General features: G+C 38.3%; 1 protein-coding gene across 1 annotated transcript in view; it reads left to right on the top strand.

The window, feature by feature from the left end:
- The first annotated feature begins 549 nt into the window (after positions 1-549).
- The window catches only part of LOC124154590 (RNA-binding protein 26), a 59,463-nt gene continuing 38,642 nt past the window's right edge, over positions 550-21,370 (top strand). Inside the window, exons 1-7 of the mRNA XM_046528417.1 lie at positions 550-910; positions 1,014-1,132; positions 8,542-8,834; positions 9,000-9,238; positions 10,989-11,251; positions 13,197-13,535; positions 14,099-14,461. Coding sequence (XP_046384373.1) covers positions 852-910; positions 1,014-1,132; positions 8,542-8,834; positions 9,000-9,238; positions 10,989-11,251; positions 13,197-13,535; positions 14,099-14,461 — 1,675 coding nt within the window. The 5' untranslated portion in view covers positions 550-851. The remainder of the gene's footprint in view (positions 911-1,013; positions 1,133-8,541; positions 8,835-8,999; positions 9,239-10,988; positions 11,252-13,196; positions 13,536-14,098; positions 14,462-21,370) is intronic.

Genomic DNA, 21,370 nt, shown 5'->3' with positions numbered 1-21,370 from the left:
CCATGGTCACCTACCTTAATCGGTAGAATACTGTAATAATAATAACAATACTACTAGTAATACTACCACTAATAATACTAAGCTTTTCAGAGGCAGTGTCACTCTTGGCAGTAAATATGTGTGTGTGTGTGTGCGTACTAGTGAATTTTTTATGCTCAGCCACTCAAAAGAGTTAAATGGCTTGCGAAGGTATCCGTTATGGATTTAAGTGAAGTTTTATAATTTATTAACATAAAAATTTTGTTATAGTTTTTACAGCGTTTTCCCAAATACAATGTTTTTCATTGTGCCACTGCATTTGCTTGTTAATATATGTATCTAAATGGATAAATGAAAACACGTGTTTAAATTAAATTGAATTCTGTTACTTTCATCGATAAGGATAATTAATTTAAATTGAAATTTCATCAAATTATTAATTTAATGAGGGTGAATTAGTCTATTTTAAAAGATGTGGTGTTGTGGTTCCCTTTTAATTATTTTTGAAAAAACCGCCAAATAACCGTTGAGTAATTTGTTTATTCATCTTGAATCTCAGCGCCACTCGTCAACCACGAGAAGCGTGGAATCCTAGTAGCTCTGCGGGGGTGTAAAAACAGTATATTCTTAAAATATACTACGTATCCGTAGTGGAATTTTGATTTCTCGCTGTAGGGATAAATATATACAATTTTTTAATCCAAAGATTCGGTACTGTGTACCTCTGTTTCAGTACAAAGAAGGCTATGGTTGTTTAGCCTTGCTCCGAACCAGCTATGCGTGCTGGTACGCAATAATTCCGCTGCAAAGCGTCCCCAGCAACTGAAAAATCTTTTATTATCAACTTTTGGTGTGGTTTATGATTCTTCATAATGATTATTGAAAATCCAGAGGCATTTAAGTCATGGCTGACCACAATATTGGAGCCGCTGTAAGTAGGCCATTGTACCTTGGCTGTTGATGGTACTGAATTGAGTTTTCGTGAAATTTCTCTCATGTCGCACTTTTTTAACGCTGCCTTTGTTGTTCCACAGTTGCGATGCAGATCCAGCTGCTCTGGCCAAGTACGTTTTTGCTTTGGTGAAGAAAGACAAACCAATTGCAGACCTTCGTGAAAGTATGATCGATCAATTGGACGTCTTTCTCCAGCAAGGTAATATTTAAGATAGCAATTTATTCTCGCTCTATTAAAAATAAATTTAACCCAGTAAAATTATACCTTTTTTATATTATTTTGCGAAATTCAGTATTTATCACTGTCTCGTCCGTAACTTTATCTCATATTGCCTAGTTTATTCCGTTCGAAATCCAATACCTTACATGATTTTGAAATGGTTTCAATGCCTATTTCGTTCTTAAATGGCCCTAGCTATGGGATTTACATTATGGGAAAATATGAAATGTCAGTCCCCTTATATATGTTGCAATTTTTGTTATCGAAATTCTCTCTCTCTCTCTCTCTTGTGGAAAAATCTCGTGGATCTGTTCCTCAATGAATGAAAGGCTCATTTTAGATGGTACATTAGAATTTTCAGGTGAATTATGAAAAAAGACATCCATTCTCTATCATAATTTTAACTTTAATTTGCCAAAATGTAGACTAATATGTATATAAGTAACTATAATGGTTATAATGACGAATTCCCAGCTTTCAAGTCGTTTCTTGTAAACGCGGAGTTTTTTGTATTGAATGCGAAGTTTCTTTTCCACGTATCTTCCTCACCCAGGGATCAATTACGTGTGAGTAGTGGAATGAAATAGGTAAATTTACATATGTTAGTCGATGGTTACCATTGATGTAAGTATATTTACTTGTAGTACACTTATACAAATATGCTGCTTTTATTTGTTTTCTTCCCACTCCATATTATCCTGCAAATTTTTATGCACATTCCTTAAAATGATGATAACATATATATGTATTGAGATGACTTTCATTTAATTCTCTTCATGATCTCCAAGTATTCTATTGATAATCCTTAAAGATTCATCACTTGTGAGAAATAGTGATTTATATATTGGAGTGATATGTACCTTTCTTTTTCAACTTGCCTCATTTCTTTGCCAGGACTTCTAGTGTCAGACAAAAAAATGTTAGGGTTGTTGTTAGACCATCATTGTGCATGGTAAAACTTTTTAGTTATTATGTTCCTCCAGCTCCAAGTCAAAGAAAGTTGTGGGTGACTGAGTTATGAGTCTTTATCAGTTCATCAGTACCCTCTTGGGCATCAGTAAATTGGCCCTGGGTGTGATGGTGGATTATGTCTACAATCCTGTGTCAAAATATACTGTTCGACACACATTCAGATACAAAATTTTATGATAGGTATCTCTATGATTATGAATTACTCTAATGTAGATTGCTGGAGAAACAATGCTGATTCAGCTGCTATTTTTCAAGATCTTTCCAGATTCATGTTTTACTTTCCCCCGAGAAAATTGAGTAAATTTCATGCCAGAGTAGTGAAATTACTTTTATTTTGTAGGGCATGAATTTTGAGGAGATAATATGCTTTGTATTGATAAGTAGTGGGAAATATTTGTAGAAAAAGTTTTTAAAGTTAGGTGTATTGCTGGTTGAGTATTTTAAGGGTAAGCATTTAGTGTTATTCAAAAAAAGTGTAATTATTTAAAATCAAGAGTTGAATTTGTATCATGATTTGGAGTATTTGGTCGTACAAATGGCTGTGGTGCTGATGACCCTGTAAGGACTTGGTGTAGTATAGCCTTGATGTGTTCTTAAGAGGTCAAATCTTCGATCAATCTCAAATTTACTAATTGCAATCCTTGAAAATTTTTAGGGTCTGCCTTTGAATTTATTTAGTTTCTCAGGCTCAAATATCATATACATTTTTATGGAATAACTAATTAAGATGTTGCTATAGCCGGGAACCCCAGGGTTGTGATGTCTAATAGGTGCAACAGTCTGGGGACTGCAGTGCTAATATTACTTGATAAGTTAACGTCATTAGGCTCTTGTTCGCTGTGCTGCGAGCCACGCGCTCCTCATTGCTAGCTGCTGAGAGACATTTAAGGACTGATGCTCTCTTTGGGAATTTGGGGAAATTTGCTCTATTCTGAACAAATTGCTTTATGGATTAGTCTACCTTCATTTGCCTATGTACACCTTTTAATTTCTCAGGGTGAGGGTATCACTTTAGGTCATGAAAATGAGTCTTATCATGTCTTTAGAGATTATTTGAGCGAGAGTTAACTGGAGGCTATGAGAAATGTATGAAGTAATTTTAAATTACTTGTATTTATTTAACATAATGCAAAGTGAAGAAAACTTTGTAATCCCACGTAAATATTTAATGTACAATCTAGGTTTCAAGGTGACCCGTCATCATCTGGGTGATGATGGTCTAGATGATGATTTACCATGTGGAAACCTAGATCGTACGTTCAATATTTACGTTGTATTACAAAGTTTTCTTTACTTTTCATTATGTTAAGTAGATTCCTCAAAGTAACGCCTGAAACAACTAATTATAGGTATTTATTTCTCAAGAGTGCTCAACAAAAGTTGGAGTCAGCTTCTCAACACTTGTTTCACCATTGGTTTGTAATAATAGTGGTTGATTTCTCCAAAAGATCATATTATAGGATAATTAAAGGCTGCAGCTAAAGTACATTGACAAAGGAAAGCACATGTGTAAGTGGCCCAATAATGTTATATAGGTCACCATGTTATGTAATATGGATGATGATACATTGATCATTCATATAAAATCCTCATTAACAGAGTAGATCGATTTTTCCTGAAAGAAAAATTGAATGTATTGTTTAATTGTCAGTTATTTCAAATTTTTTATATTGTTGGGAAGTTTACTATATGATTTTATTCCCAATTCTTTAGGACCAGAGCTTTGTGCACTAGTTCTAACACTACTTGGATTGGTTTTGACCAGTGAGCCTCAAACCAATGGAAATCAGTATTTATTATTTTTAAAAGTTTTGTCATAGAATCAATGTAGGACAAGTATTGAGTACGCAAGGGTAAGAAAGAATGTTCAAGAAAGCGGAAATGGGTCTGGATGGAGAGTGGTGCGTTTTTAAGTTAAAATTTTTAATAGTATTTACTGTAATCTTTGGACTTTTATTGTGTTTGGTTATACATAAAATAGATACCGTTATGCAGTGTTGAAAGACATCTCTAATTAAAGTGCAGAGGAATGTCTTAAGATGTAACAAGCTTTTCTATCATCCAGCATTTTATGTAAATATATGGTAGCTTCGAGTACTTACCATGTAGTACTTACCGCAAAAACTTAGACGATCCGTTGTGCATATATTTACATACCAAGAAAACAGTGACATTATTATAACATTATTTGCCTGCCTTCGGTGGGGGTGGGGTGAAGTCCTCACCTGCGAAACCAAAGGTCGTGGCTCAAGTCCTGCCAGAGTAAGTTACCCTTATCCAGGGCATGGATGTTTGTGCACGCTTGATTTTTAAATGTTATCAACCACAATGTAAAAGGCCGAATAGTGCTGTTTTTGGTGGTGAGTGAAGTAAATGAATAAAATCATTTATAGGCCTGTTGGTCTAGGGGTATAATTCTTGCTTTGGTTACAAGAGGTCCTGATTTCAAATCCTGGACTGGCCTAAGTTTTTCTTTGCTAGCCTCAGTGGCAGTAGGGTAAAGCCCTAGCCTGCCGGTAGCGTAGAGTACCCCACTAGCAGGTAGCGCTTGGCTTAAATAAGAATTATTAATACCCTATCAAACGAAACAAACTTTCAGACCATAGGCATTTTTAATAGGTGATTATTAACAGATGTTTCCCTGAGCTCTGTGCCTCATGCATGCATTGGTAATCTCAGACGATGTAAAACTGCTATCTACTCATATAGAATCTAGATCCCTGTGGCGTCACATGGGAGTGGCATCGCGTGGGTGCCAATCTGGCCTTTTTCAAATGAGATTAAAATTGACCATTAAAATTCGTCTAAACATGGATTTCTAAAACCAAATAATTTGTTTATTATGAATACACTGATGTTAGGTAACGAATCGCAATCAATGCCTTTCGTTTTCTTTGGTGAAGGAAACTACCCTATTAAATATCAAAAATAAAAATAGAATTTGGTTTGGATCTCATTATTTTTCATTTTAACTTATTTGTTGACTTTTCTCCATGGATCAGGTACAGATTATACTTGGAAAAAGAGCTCCATTTCAACAAATATTGCTTTAAATTTTAAAACCCATTTAAATAAGGGACGAGATATGCCGTAAAGCGACGGAGGAAGCAGTCTATGAACGAATGCGAGAGGGAAGTGGATGAAGATGATATGGGAGATTGGGAGCCCCAATTTCAAGATCAGAATTTGATGATGCTGTAAGAGACCTTCAGATAAATAAATCTTCTGGAATTGATGATATTCCCTCAGAGATATTTAAAAACACAGGAGAAAAGACGTTGAACCAGCTGTACACAATCATTAGTGAAATGTATTTGACAGGTGACATACCAAAGGATTTCGAGAGGAACATTACAATCCCAATTCCTAAGAGGAGAAGAGCAGAGAACTGCGAAGATTTTAGGACCATAAGCCTGACTACTCATAGATGTGTCGAAGATACTGACATGGATCATCTATAGAAGAATAGGACAAAGAGCAGAAGAGTATTTGATGAGGACCAATTTAGATGTGGAGAAAGCAGAGGCACAAGGGAAGCAATATTGACCCTTAGGCTGCTTGTAAGGAAGAGAATGGAAAGGAATAAGCCAATGTTTGTTGCATTTTTGGACTCAGAGAAGGTATTTGAAAATGTGGATTGGAACACAATGCTTGGAATCTTATAAGAAATTGGAGTTCAAAATAATCCAAGTAGTGTTAGAACTAGTACACAAAGCTCTGGTCCTAAATAATTGGGAATAACATCATAAAGTAAATGACAGAAGAATAATCCACAGTTCATACAAAAACCAAGTAGCGGTGATAAAATCAGGGCCCAGCTGTGTAGAAGCAAGAATTAGGCAAGGAGTGAGACAAGGCTGTGCTTTTTCACCCGTAAATTTTGATTAATTCAAGTAAACTTTTTCTTTGGAAATATTTCCGAAGAAAATATGAGAGTGCTAACTCAACATTATTAGGAAAATTAAGGAATATGCATCAAGATATGAATGAAAAATGCTCAGATAGTTAATTAGAAACTAGTTGTGTGCTTCCTCTAGAAGCCGACATGCCTATCACCAACTTTAAGGAGGCAAGAAAGAATAGCACGAAAGGTCGAGAACATGAAAAAGAAAGGGTTTAAAACAGACTTTGTTGTTATTACTTGGTGACATGCTTTGACAACATTTCCTTTGTTTGTTAACTTCTGCACACTTTCCTGATATCACCAGCCTATGAGGATTGCCTGTATTCTGACCGCCAATCTGTCTTATTTTCTGTGATCTCTGCTTTTTCTTAGGGTTTTCTTCTGCACCAGTTGGCTTGTGGACAACAGTTTTGCTGGTATTCCCACTAGATGGCTATTCCACTGTCCTTGTTGTCCACAAGCCAACTGACCTGGAAGAAAACCCAAAAAAATCAGAGATCAAATCATCATCACAGAAACCTATGCTCTATTTGCTTTATTTTAATTTGTTCATGGTTTCAGCTATCACATTCATCACTTTATGATGTCAACAAATAGTTGCACTTGGTGCTTGTGTGAACCATGAGGCACGACAACTGATTGCTACTCATTTTTTAACTTTCCTTCTATTGGATTATTGGTAACTGAGATACAGAGTGGGTTTTGAAAGTCTTTCCCAGTCATTGCTGGTAATACCTGTTAATGCATGTATTTTTCTGATCCATTCTTATAATCTGTTCATTTTATCTCTGCGGGTCAGCTTTCGTGAGATCCCGGACACAATCGGAGGGCCTCGCTGAAGGGGGAGGGGCCTCGCTGAAGGGGAAGGGGTAGTACCGAGAGAGAGAGAGCAGGAGCGACCTTAACGTTGCCAAATGTACACAGGCGCCCTAGTGTCCCACTGAAAAGGTGTGACTCATACGTGGCCACAGATATTTTGGGCCCGGCGGCGAAACAATGTATACAATGTATAGCTACTTATTTACAGGGGATTGAGGATAATCCCATCTCAGAAGCCAGGATATTGTCCGCTAAATGCGAGACCGCTGGTGAAAGGCATACATAAGCGTAACATTCTGATAAACGGGGATTGCAAGGGAATTCGTGAGGATGAGGATGCAAAAAGAATGGAGAAAAGTAGCACGACGGGTATTTTATTACATAATTTATTTTGTACTTATTGCTGGAGTGGTGTGGCTAATAAATCAACCTCCTCGTCTTCCCTCCCGTCAGTGTCTTAATTTTCGGAGTCACTTTCGGAGCCTTCAATAAACACGCTTGGATGTTAATCTTTTAAATCAGAGGTATACAAAACTATATAGGTTGTAATACCCAAAAGTAAATACGGAGTTGAGGAAAAGGGTTAGGGTTTGTTAATAAAGGGATCGGAAAAGTACTGAGAGGGAATAGGTGGAGGGAGGGAGTCGGTGCTTATGGGAATGCAAAAGGTGAATAAAAATTTTCTGGAAAGGAGATGTAAAAGGATTGATGTGGAAGAATAAGGAACAGTAAGTTATGAGTTGGATTTAAATGGAAGATTCGAAGAGCACCAAGAGAACGCACGAGATTTGGCAACACAGCTAGCAGATTCACGAAGTTGACGCGACGGAGGTCTGAGAGCGACTGAAATTCCGAAGTGCTAGGCCACGCCTACTGTCTGCTGATTGGAAGAGGGAAATTCACGTGTAGATAAACTTTCCCTCCTCTCACCCCAAATCGGTTAAGCCACACCAGCTCACCCGCAAAGATAAAGTGAACAGACCCTAATTTTCGAAATTTTTATTAGGAAAACTAAATTTCATTGGTGAGGTCCTTTTCATGTCTTTTATCTTCAGTTAGTTCCTTCCTTTGTGTGCAGCCTATTTTATGCTCAATGTTGGTTGCAATTCAGACTCAATGGTTAGGCCTAATCTTTGAAGAAGTCCATGTCTTGTATTGACGTGTTTATTCATCAATGGTTCCTTGAGGAGTGGAGATACGATGAGTCTGACGCTTATGGGACAATGGCATGAATGAGAAAGAAATGGACATTATGTTTAGAGAGAAATGTCAGGAATGAATTGTGAAATTTTTGGGATTACTTATGAAGAAAATTTATTTGTAAAATTTGAAAGAATGAAGAGGTGGTAGAGGAAAGAAATATGTGATTGCAGGAAGATTATCAACTGCTGTGAATTGAGATTTAGGTTTGGAAAAGATGTGTCTTTACTAGGTTGAAAACTTAGTGTGGAATAGGGATTAATAGTAAGAATTTTATGTTTTATCTGGATATTACAGATATATAGTTGAACCAATTGCTTACCATTCCTACCATATTATTTTTTTCTGCTGTGTTTGTATTCATATGAACCAGGAGCTGTTGATGGAAACACTTTTTGTGTTTAATACTTTGTTATGTTCATTGAAACTTTAGCTGTGAAAATTTTACTTCCTTTTAGTGTATTTTATTGAAGTACATAATTTTTATTTACAGAGACTTTGAAGTTTGTGGACCTTCTCTTCAAAACATTGGAGACTCAGTCCTATGTTGATAGCAAAGCCTGTGTGGTTAAGACAGAGCCAATCATTTCAAATGCACCTGCAATTTCAAACTTGTCAAGCAGTGCTCTGGCTCCCAGTCAAATGCTCACCATGCCCCTCATATTACCTACTCCAGCTTCTGGTAGCATGTCAAGAGCCATTCCATCAAACATTGGAGCCACTGCACCGGTTAAAAAGGAACCTGTTGACACTGCCATTATGAGGTCTCATCGCAAATCTGATTCGGTAAGATTTTGTTGATGTGTGGGTATTAGTGTTTTTTCTTAATGTATGTGTTGGTTAGTGTGTTCCTCTGTGTGTCCTGTGGTTATGGTGATGCATCCGCATTAGCTACTGAAGTTGATTTTTCTCTGAATTCATCATCACTGAGAAGTATGACTTTTTTTGCAGGAAAAGGAGGATAAAGGTTTGGGTCGCAGCGGAAGGTCAAGGCATCGGTCTCCTCTTTCACCACCCCTGAGGCGGTCACGATCTCGTTCTTGGGAGCACTCAAGTTCATCTCATCGGTCTCGGGGACGTGAGCGGGAGCGGGAGAGGGATCGCGGCCGAGCTGGCTGGAGGGGAGGGATGGAGGAGGAAAGGCGGGGACGCAAGATGTCTCCTGGTCGCCGGTATGGACGGGATCGCAGGTGAGGACTTATGCACCCGTTATTGACTAGACCTCGTTTTATCTCAGGTCACAGCTTTTTAAGAAATGAGTATATGAGTAAGATGTAACCAGCACACAATTCTCTGAGAGGAACTCCTGATTGTTGCCCTTCAACACAGCCTCATACAGTACGATGTTCCTCCCTGAAATGAAGAGATTATGATTTTCACGGAGATTTCAAAATAAGCTCCTTTTTGTATTACTTCAATATCTGATGATATAGATTATTGGCCTTCAATGCTATTTTATGCTAATTTAATTGGAAAATCAGAATTTTTTTATGCTTTAATGATGTAAATGTTGGTGGTTGTTTTCGGAAATTGCTGCGTAGGTAACATTTTCTTACTCAACGTTTCACTCCTAGTACTGGGAGGGTTATCCAGAGAATGGGAGGGAAACTGTTCTTGTACCGAGCTTATATAGGTTTCGTTAACCCATTGTTGACCTGATTTTGAATTTTCACGGAAGGCGATAGCCGTTGGTCATTAGATCGGGCCAGGAAACCTCTCCATATGCGGCTGAGATTATATTTAATGATGAAGCTAGTTTACAAACAAGAAATTTTATCAAAACTAGAATACAATTTTAATTGCATGAAAAACCTAACTTAAAGATCATAGTATGATGAGGATCAGGACAAAAATTAAATGGGAGAGTTTTAGAAAACATATAATGGACATTAAAATACATTTTCAGATGGAAATTAAATTTAATTTCGGTATGAAATAAAAAGTTGTTGTGACTATTATATTTTTCCTTTCATTCTTATGTTTCATTGCTACTTCTAACCTTTTTCCATTTTTATTCAAAATAAAGATGTTTGTTTCTATTTCAAAATGTATTTTAACAACATGAATGAAAGGATTTAATTTTTTCCAGTTGCCACTGTAAGATTCAATTGAAGTGGGAATTTTTACTTTTTACTTTTATTTTTACACTCTGAACATCGTTAATAATGGGAATTCTTTCCTAATGAATGATTAAAATTATTTAATGAAGAAATGCATTTAGTTAGGGCCTGAAATACTACAGATAATTTTAATGAGTTTCAAACAAGTCTTCAAATTCCTGCTCCATCCCTATTTTTAGTGTAATAAGAGCAAATAATTTGTAAAAAATGAAGGTAGATGCAAGTAGTACAAATTTCAGTTTAATATGAAAGAGGCTACTAATTATTATCAGAATGAGAAACTGGTTTCTCATAAATACTCATCATCATCATTAGTCAACAATCCTAAGATTGGTGTGGCGCAGCTCTCCATTCCTCTCTCCTATCCGCTAACCTTTTCATATAGACATATTTCTACTCTTTTACATCCATTATAACCTGTCTTATGTAACTCATTCGGGGCTGTCCCTTGCCCTTCTTCCCTTCCACTTGTCCTTCAACGATTGTCTTCATTCATAAATACTATAAGTCATAAAATGTGCTTTGTGGGAAAGTGCTTAAATCTCGAAATGAGGCAGAATTCCAAGAGGAGGATATGGGTAAAATATAATGTGTTGTGATTCAGGATGGGTAGGTTCATGGTATTGGTTCTTTGTCCCAGTTGATTCTGGAATGCTTGGCTTCCCCAACTGCTGCTCATCATGGACGTTTTCCCGTCCATCAGGAAACTCCTGGCACCATTTCTGCTTCTTGAACATTTTTATCAGGTTCTAATGATGTACTTTTGCTGTCAATTAAATAGGTCTGCTCTTATTGTGAAACTTTTAACTCTTAAAATTAGATCCAGCTGGTCTCGCTCCAAGTCCCCACGGCGCGGTGATGTTGGTTCAAGATCTAGCTCACGCTCACCCCGGCATGGGCACACAAGGAGTAGTGGGGGGAGTGGTCGAGGTGGTGGGTACCGCAGTCGCAGCTGTTCACCAGCTCAGCCTCACCTTTCAACCAATCGCTCGTCCCTAAGTCCTCGATCAAGATCTCACACACCCTCTGGACAAGGTCCAGGTCTCTCACATAACAGATCACGATCTAGGAGTCATTCTGGTGGTAAGTTAACCCATGTATGTGTCGGTTATTCACTTAATAATTTCTGATATTGGTTATAGGGTAAATCAAGTAAACCACATTGTTTCCAGATATGTATTTCCAATTTAATTTTTTTTTAATACCGCTTTTAATTTTTACTTTAATTGAAACTACTAAGCAGCTTGTAATTTTTTGTGTTAATTGTAGAAACTCAGCCAGACTTAAATGTTAGTCCCAAAGTTATTGATCTATCATTTTCCAATAATAAAATGTATAATTTATCTTATTATTGAAAGCCTTGAAACAGAAATTGAGAAAATATTGGGTTTGTGCATTTCTGTTTTTGGTAAATCTAACCTTCAAAGGTCATAACGATTTTTATAATATCGTGAAATGACTGAACTTTCTCTCAATTTTTTGAGATAGGCTGAAAAGGTTTCTTTGGAAAAATAAGCAGATGGTATGAGGCATCAGGACCTCACCAGTTCATTGCCAAAAAATGGACCTGAACATTCTGGATTGTACTTCTGTGTGCTTGAATGTGGTATATTAGGGCTGTGAGTGTTGGTCTTATGTTTGTTGTGTTTGGTATGCCCTTCAGAATTGGCTGTTCACCTTGTAAATGCTTTCTTGAAAGGAAGAGGGGATTTAATCATTTGCTCTGCCAGCTTCCTTTAGTAAGGAAGGGTAAACAGACAGTGTTTTCAGTTCAGAAGTAATGTTGGTGACTCTTTTTTGGGGTCCTGGTTATCTGCTTTCCTTTCTCGCTGTCTTGAGGATGGCATTTTAGAATTTAGAATTGGGTCGTTAACACTACAAGGTTCTTCTGTAGGTGATGGTGGGACTTAGAAAATGGACAATGGTCTTGTTAGACCCATTTTTGGTCAACCCAATAACCCAAAGTGTATAATATATTTGGGAGACCAGTGCCTCTTAGAAAGGTAGAGAAGTATGTATTCTTGAGATATAGTGGGCCTATGACTGCTGGGAGGGAATGTAGCCAATTTATTTATTTCAAATACCCAGGAAAACAGTACAATGAGGCCTTTATATCGGGAGTCTAAACAATCAATAACAGATGATCACACACACACCCATGTCCTGGAAGGGGCAACCTATCCAGGCAGGATTCGAACGTGCGACCTTAGGTATGGTAGGCGAGGACTTATCCCCACCACCACCGAGGGTGTTAAAAATTCTCTACCGGATTCTTTTACGTGTTGATGCTAATCACATGCAACTCGGCCACCGCTCCATTTCTCTCCTGTGAATACCGATGACCTTGAAAGCTTTAAGGTGGACTCTCGCCGTGGATATCAATTCACCCGATAACCTTTGAGGGCAAAAATTACATCTCAAACCTTATTGCTCTCAAAAGACTCATTTCCACCAGCTTCAAACTTAATTAATGATCTGAATTAGCTAATGTCATTCTGTTGAGGAGACAAGATACTTATCGAAAGACTTTAGTAGGTCGGTCATCCAGGCTGCATGGCGAATAATGTTTTTCGCTATTGTGCAGCAATGGATTTCAGTGAATATATAAACAAAGAAGAAGATTTGAGGCAAGCAAATCTATTAATATGTGTAAAATGAGAGCCATTTCGTGTGTACATAGCGCAAGTTCTCGTTTTTATCAAGAGATTGTTAAGGTTATTTGATTAGGATAAGCAGCATTGGGATATTTCCACGAGGAATGAATGTGTGCTATATGGAAATTGTTCTAAGTGAGGCATGGGTGTAGTAAAATAATCCTCATTGGTTGTAACTTTGATAAGTTGGTTGTTTTCAATTTAAGTTCTTTCTATCATAGGAAATGACAGGAAATAATTTTAATCATGTTACTGAGTTCACTGCAGCATATAGTAGAGCTAGAAAATTGTTTGGAATGTGGTTAACTCCGTGTTTGGAGTTAATTAATGGCAATTTTTAAATTAATATAATTTTATGGAAATAACTCTTGCAGAGCGCATTAGGGATTCCAAGAAGGAACCTCTGTCTGGTGCAGGGACCCCTACACAAGACAGTAACCATGGTGATGTGGACATGCGCTTGACAACCACCTCACAAAGTATCCAAAGCGTGGTCAGTGCCGCTCCACCACCTCCTGGTGTGGTGCCGACTGGCATCGCATCAGTGGTGCCGGTAGTGACTCCATCACAGACTGGCATTCCTCCTGGAGCGGCAGGACCTGGGGTCCCAGGTGTTGCAGCACCCCAACAGACCCCATCTGTTCCACCAATGGGCGTGGATGGAATTGGAGCACCTGAATATTTGCCAAAGCGGCGATGCCGAGACTTTGATGGTGAGGAGGGTGCTTTTATTCCTCACATTTATCTTAATTTCTTCGAAGTTACAGTTTGCTATTTTTGTATGTTATACTGTTAAATGTTGTTTTAAGATTGTTTGGAAATTAAACAAATGTCCAGTACCATGAATCTCCAACCTCAGGTTGTTTTTTTGTGTTAGTATATTTTTACATGGTAGATATATGTTAATGTTATAGTGATGGCATAAAATCTGTTAATTATGCACCACGGTAATGCAGAGAGCTGAAGGATCCATGGGTGAAGTAATTCATTCCTATTGTGGTGATCAAAGCATATCATGCATGTCCGGTTTACAAGTCTTTAAATCATAGTTACATATTTAACAAATATATCTATGGCCTACCTGGAGGCAAGCTGTCCACAGCTTAATGTCAATTGCCTGATTTTATATTCAGAAAGTCCGCTTAATTCAAGGTACTGGTATTTTGATGCCTGATTTTTCAGTTTCTCTGAATACATCCCAACGCCTTTAAATATAATAAAGTTACTTTTATGAGGTGCCATAATCTTAGGATAATAGAAAAATAAATTGTTTCAGAAAAAGGATATTGCATGCGTGGGGACCTTTGCCCTTATGACCATGGCAATGATCCTGTGGTGTTGGAGAATGTTGCCATTGGGCGAGTGCTGTCATATGGTGCAGCAGGCACCACTCGAGTCCCACCGCAGCACCCACCTCCCCTGCCTCCAAACACCCCACCCCACCCACCCCCTCCCCCACCCCCTCCTCCGCCTGTGGTGGTGGGCGCATCCCTGAGTCACCCACCGCCACCACCTCAAGTGGTTACGGGACCACATCATCCGAGGGGAATGATGGGGCCACATGTGGGGCGACCCCACCTTCACCACCACCCACCGCATCATCCTGTTGGAGGCATGGTTCACCCCCGAGGAAATATGGGTAAGCTGAGTTTCTCCCTGGATCACAATATTGAGGCCATCTACCTCATGAGAGCATGCATCAGAATGGCCTCTTTATCACCTATCAAAAAGAACTGTCAACGTATGAATAACTCAGTAGAATATCTTTAACCTGTAATTCTCAACTTTAGTATACATTGATCGTTCACCACCCCTGGTCCCAAATAAAAGTCAATAGAGACATTCTATTTTTTTCATTTATCTATCGTTCACTTCAGAATGATTTTCCTGGATTGATCATTTGTAGATCACGGTCCCTATGTATTATTTTCCTGCATCCATTGTTTAAGAAAATAAAACCATGTATTTAAAATGTGTCATTTAAGGCAAAATATGATGGAGACTTGGCTTACTAGTAGTGATGGGTCGGTTCGATTCCTCGATTCTTCGATTCCTCGATTCTCGGCCAAGAACCGGAATCGAAAACGAGTACTTGCCACGGTGAAAAATCGATTCCGATTCCAGTAGTACTTCAAACCACAAAATATACGACCGCGTTCCCAAAAGTCATTTGAATTTTCGCGCCTCGTAATCGTGATAACAAAACACATATCTTTCTGGGATGTGCGAGTACTCAAAAATTCAAGTCGAGTCGAGTAGTTGGTACTCGACTCGAGCGTTTCGAGTAGCATTACAAATGTCGAGTCGAGTAGTTAAGGTTATAGAGCTTTCGAGTATAGTAGGTCCAGCGATCTGCCGACAGGAAGCGCTATCATGAAACTCGTGTTATAATGCAGTTTTTAAAGCCGATAAGTCATCCTAATGCCTTGGCCTGGTAGTTTCAGCTTGCCGAATACACTATAGTTGTCGACATGGGCGCCGAATACCTTTACGGCAGCCGCGGCGGCCGATCGTCTTCCTACCCGGCGCGCACTGGTCCGAAATCGGAAAAAGCTGGAATGAGGTCCAAAATGACCTTTTTGGGGATAGAGACTTGAAACTTAGCGTAAATACTCATAAATTATTACCAGATATAGATTTATATGCCGTTTTACATAAATACGACCCTTTTTTGAGATACAGTAGTCCAAACATGACCAATTTTTCAATGCCACGCGAGATATCGTTCTTCCTCAAAATATCTTTGAATTTATCCAGGTGGTTTTGCGTTGGTATGAGTTTAATGGAATAAAGAAACGCAATATTCCTTTAACCTGGTGCTTTCCCTATATTTTCAATGACTTTTGAAGATTTTGGCTCTCATCTGTCTGGTTTTACAACGCAAAATGGCCGACCCGTTTTTCACGTGAAATTTGACATAAAGTAGATATTATCTTTCGTTTACGAAACATATAACTCGGAAAATTTGAACCACAATATAAAGTAGAGATTTCTAAAGATTACTAAGTAGAAATCTTGGAAAAAAGTTTGCGACGAAGGAAATTATAGCGATTTTTTAATCGCGCGTCAAGGCTGACCTACACGCCGCGGACCTCTGAGGCTCGGTAACTGAGGCCGATTTTTCAAGTTTTTTAAAACATTAGTCTTGAAAATCGTCATGTAAAGCATGGATAATCGTCTCAATTGACTGAAAACACTAAACTGAGGATGTTAAAAGGGATTATGTATAGATCGAATAGGCCATTTATCGCATTACTCGAAAGAAAATACTAAGGACTGGATATTTTGCGGAACCATCCCACGCATAAGAAATATGGCTAGGGTATTGAAGTAAAATGAAGAAATTAAGTCAGCATGCTTAAGAGAGAGAAAAATGAACTGTTTCCACGAAAGGCAACAACTGATACCCTTTTTCCCTTTCCACCTTCGCCGAGGTGAGTCGCGCGGAAGGGGGAGTTTTCATATCACAATTGGCATCTTTTAGCCTTTTTTTTTAACTGCATCCGTCCGATGTGATATTCATTTGTAGCGTTTAGTTTCTTTCTTGAACGAATTTAAGTATACCGGGACTAGCCACGGTGATAACTTTTACGGGAGTCACCCGCAATGCACAATTGTGCGAAAAATCCACAGAGAAAAAATCATTCGCCTTGACCGGGATTCGAACCCGGATCCTGGGTTCTTACTCTCCGGCTGTGGCGCCGTGCACACGATTTGGACTGCTCGTCGCATAATATGCTCAGCAGTCCATACCACCTTGTCCGGTATAGTCCACAAATTTCCACAGGGGAGAATGACGCCTCGGTAGCTTAACTGGCTAAAGCACTCCGCCGGAAATCGAGGGATCCGGGTTCGAATCCCGGTCAAGGCGAATGATTTTTTCTCTGTGGATTTTTCGCACAATTCTTTCTTGAACTTAAAAAAGCAAGAGACTTTAACCCTGATTAAATGACGTGTGAAGTATAGAATTTTTTTGGCTCTACAAAACTCAAGTTTAGTTCTATATAGTTCGTTCGCTTCGTCCATTTGAATTCCATGAAGATTCAAGGTCCAAATAAATCGTTGATATTATTTTTAATAAAAATTCCAAAGTCTCCAAAATCTTGCAATTTTGGTAGGAAAGTATTTGCCCAGTCACACAAGTGTGTAGCAAAAACCAATTTTCTGCAGGCAGTAATACTGTAACATGAAGATGTCAAAACCTGCTGGCTGAGCATGTAGAATAATTGGATTTTCTGCTTGAGAATTTGAAAGGGCCAAATATTACATGATTCATATACTTAGTATGTAATCTTTATTATAGCTGTGAAAATTACTATATTCAGGGCTCATTATAGGGCACGATACTCATTATATTTTCCTTCTTACATTAGGCTAAACATTCATCATAGAAAATTGGAGTCGAATATATTGTAGTATGCATTGCTGTATTGCCTGGTTAAGAAATTATCATACTTGACTCGATACTTGCGAGTAATTTTCAACTCGACTCGAGATCAAAAAGTGCTACTTGGAAATCCCTTTTATATTCCAAAGGAGCAAATGCAGACTAGGGAGCCTGTGACAGGTATATAGTCAAGATACAGTGATGCATTTGGAAAAGTACCCAAAGTCACCATAGCAAACACTGTTGAAGCTGAAGTGGAGCTTATTTATCATAGATGAATGCCCCACCAAATTCCTTCCCTGGGAAATACTGAAAGACTTGTATCTCCTACCCAAGGCTGAAAGTGTTAGCGAAGAGGTTTCTTGCTGTCTTCTTCTCAGCGAAGAGGCTTCTTGTCAGCTGACAGAGTGAAGATGCTTTTATATCTGAGCAAAAATTTAAAGTCTGTAAAAGGAGACTAAATTTGTGAGACATTATTGATAATGATAAGATATTATCAATAAAAGATAGATATTAAAGGAGATACTTTTATTTTAAATTTAAACATGAGTGTTAATTTTCTAAAGTAATACCTATCATGTAACATCACTTTTCAGGAATGTTCTGTTTTGAAATTTAGCTATTATATTTTGATTACATAGTGATGATATGAAAGATGCTTTTGTTTGACTGACTCTTTCACAGAGTAATATTTTTTAAGTGGTTTTCTTGTTGCCTGGAATTAAGTGATATTTTTCTTGGAGCCTATGGCATCAGAATCGATGGAATCGGTATCGGTAGAATCGGAATCGAAATGTCAGAATCGGAATCGGGATCGGAATCGATAAAATTTTGGAATCGACCCATCACTACTTACTAGAGATCTATTACTATTTCCTTGGAGTTGAGCTTCTCAGCAGTTGATTTGGCACATCTCACCTGTCAGAGTCACTGATAAAGGAATGTCTGCTCAGGATATTTTGTTACTCTAACCATTTGCATTCAACTGCTTATTTGGTGCTAAGCTTGTTAAAAATGAGTGGCAAAGTTTCTTTTTTGTTTGGAGAAAAATTTTGCTGCACAGTCGTACAGTTGCCCTTCACCCTCAGCAGTTGGCTCCATGTATGGGATATTATCAGTTCCGAGCTTCACCTCGTACCAGTGGTTTTCTACTTTCTAGGGTGGGTTGACTTTAAACAAGTCAGTGTTTTCACATTGGAATAAGTTCAATGATTATGATACGAAGAAATGAAATCATTGTGCTGGAGACTTAAGCAATGGTAATCCGCTCTTTTTTTGACTATTCCACTGTTGGTTCTTTACATAATGTCATGTTATCTTTTCGGCAAGAAGGATGAGTCGGTTCTTAAATTTTTTCGGTTCTCGGTACTGGTACGGTCCTCCCCCATTGGTTCTCGGTCCCGAGGATGAACTTTTATTATCTGCATTAATGGCAAATTTAAATGATCAACCACAAGAAGTGAATGAAAATAATTTCACTAAAGCAGTAAATTAACGGGAAAAAACTGAAAAAAAACTTAAGATCGTCTCTATAGTTTTATTTGACAAGTAAAAAAGTTTAAATGACACGTTGTTAAAGAATGCATGGTTGACTAATATTTCACATAATATCAGGCAGCCACTGGTTCTTTCTCCAGGTTTTAATTTAAAAAATCCAACATTTTTACTCTATCTGGGTCTAATCTATTCTTTTTTTGGCAGAAATATTGTCTGCAGTACTGAACAGACGTTCACTGAAAACAGTAGTGGTTGATGTTGATTTTGAAGGGCCGTGTGAAATATACTTGGAGCGCAGTATACCTACTGCATAGATAGTTAGTATAGCATCAGGATAAATAGTGAAATTCCCCCAACTTCTGATGACAACATCCGTTAATTTGTTGTAACTTTTGAGTCAGTTCAAAGTATATTCTGTATTCTGCAATGTAGCTTAAATTGTTACATTAATTGACAACTCATACGCATGCTGCATTGTCACAGTTCTTATATCCTATACAATAAACTGCTCAACACGCCAGTGCAGTGACACCATGGATAAATTGAGTGGCTGTAAGCTAACGCAAAATTGTAATGCGGTGTTGCATTCTGCAGGCAGTTGCAGACACACTTTTTGATGTCTTGCATAGGTTTATTAACAGCGAACATGCTCTAGGAATACATATTATTCGGATGTCAAAGAATTACTGTATATGTTTGACATGTACTGTAGTTACGATTGAATCATGTGTACATGTACATGATTCAATCGTAGGACCGCTTTCAGATGAAATTATTTTCCACCGGCCGCCGTTCATGGCACGGTACACGGCATTGCAGAGAGTTGTCTCATCTGAAAGCCGCCAGAATTTCAGGTGAATGAACTATTGTAAGGACTAACTGACTGCCCACCAATGGTTAAGTTGAAAGGGGCCATCAATTAAAAACATTCCCAGAAAAACATTGTAGTAGCTTACCTTTGGTGTTGTCCTATGTTGGCAGTCGTTACATAATCGTTTATGTCACATTCAGGAAGTGAAAGATAATTTAGAGGTGAGTTATTTAGGAAAGACCATTTAGGAAAGCACCATTTGGTCAAATGTGCCACATAAACGCTTGTAAGAGATGCACCCCTAATTTGAGCATCGGATCTAAAGAAGAAAATTTTTGCAGCATTTTTTTTAATCCTTTCGCACGGTGTTGCAGACGTATGCCTGGACTTATGACAGTTAGCAAAATTTCCCCTTTCAATACAAAAAATTAACGCAGCATTTTTCAGTTAAAATGACGCGATATGCGAGGTGCTTGGAGATAAGTAGACATTCACTTGTAGTCTTAACCTCATGATGATAACTAGGGATGGTCGGATCGGACACCTCAAATATCCACTGATGACGCCCTTCACCTTATACTTTGGAACCAAATTCATTGAAGAAATTGAATCTGAATCTGAAATTTTAAATCAATGCTTTTGTGAATGCAACCTCCCATAAGAGGGAGTAGAAAGAGTTCTGATCCTCTCTTCGCATACGCCGTTGCACTGCGATGCTTGTCCCACTCATGAGCAATTTTGTTTAAAAGCTCTTGTTGGAGTATTGCAATAGAATTTCAGCTGTGAAAAATGTTAAGGCAAAACACGACAGGCACCACATAGCATGAATCTTCCCAAGAGTTTGAACAACAGTCGGGGAAATCTCAGCACCGTAAGATAATAACCACGGCATAGGTTTCACAATACCACCCCCTCAGCCCTCTATCAGCCTATGCCTCTAAGGTTTATTTCCTTTCGGACACCACATTGACCATAAATCATTATCTTCAAAGGAAAATATCAAGTTACATGGGAAGAATGGAAATGTGTTTCATCCTTATCCCATCTCACCGACTGACATTTTTCGATCCACCGGCTTCAATTCTCCCAGTTTCTGGAGGCCAAATGCTAGGTGGGTCACATACTGAGCCAAAAGATATCTCGATAGCTTTCAGCAATTGTATGACGTGCACAATGTTCAAAAGAGAATGGGACCTAATGCGACGCTTATCTGACAGCATTTAAGTTTTAAGCTTTAATTGATTGACACAAAGATTTATAGTTACATCAAAGCTACAAATATTCAACCTAGTCCAAACAGCTCAATTTTGGAAGAAAAAAGCGTAGCGTGAGCGCATTCAAGCAAGACGAGATGGACTGGAAACTTCAGGCAACCCAAACTGTGCACAGATCATTGCTGCACCTTTGCCTTTCCGCTTGGAAGGCAATGATGTCACATGCAAGATTGGACGTGTCTGTCCCAAGCTCCTTCACTCGTAGCCTCGTTGCTTGAAAGATGGAGGGAGTGCGCACCTTCCCCTCTACCTCTCCTTCAGCACCCTTCACTCACAAGCATTTCCGATTTCTTCTATCCGCAATCAGTCCTACAATGTACAAACTCGTTCGAATTTTTTTCAACCGCAGGTTTTAACACCAATATAATTTTCAGTTGCAATATATAATCCTCATAATAGCGCCTAAAGATGATTTTTGAAAAATCAGGCCCTTAGCATAATGGAAATTACATGGCAAGACAGATGTTGACTATTAACCAGGTATTGTCCTTCAAAACTATGCATTTCTCAAAGTTTGTTTGAGATTACTATTTGCAGTATAAATGCTGCGGTATGTCCCCTCATAGCAGTAAATTTAGC

Source organism: Ischnura elegans, chromosome 2 (genome assembly GCF_921293095.1).
Source record: "Ischnura elegans chromosome 2, ioIscEleg1.1, whole genome shotgun sequence".
In the NCBI taxonomy this organism is placed as follows: domain Eukaryota; kingdom Metazoa; phylum Arthropoda; class Insecta; order Odonata; family Coenagrionidae; genus Ischnura; species Ischnura elegans.
Note: the sequence above shows the minus strand (reverse complement) of the source record. Positions and strands in the feature narration are given on the sequence as shown.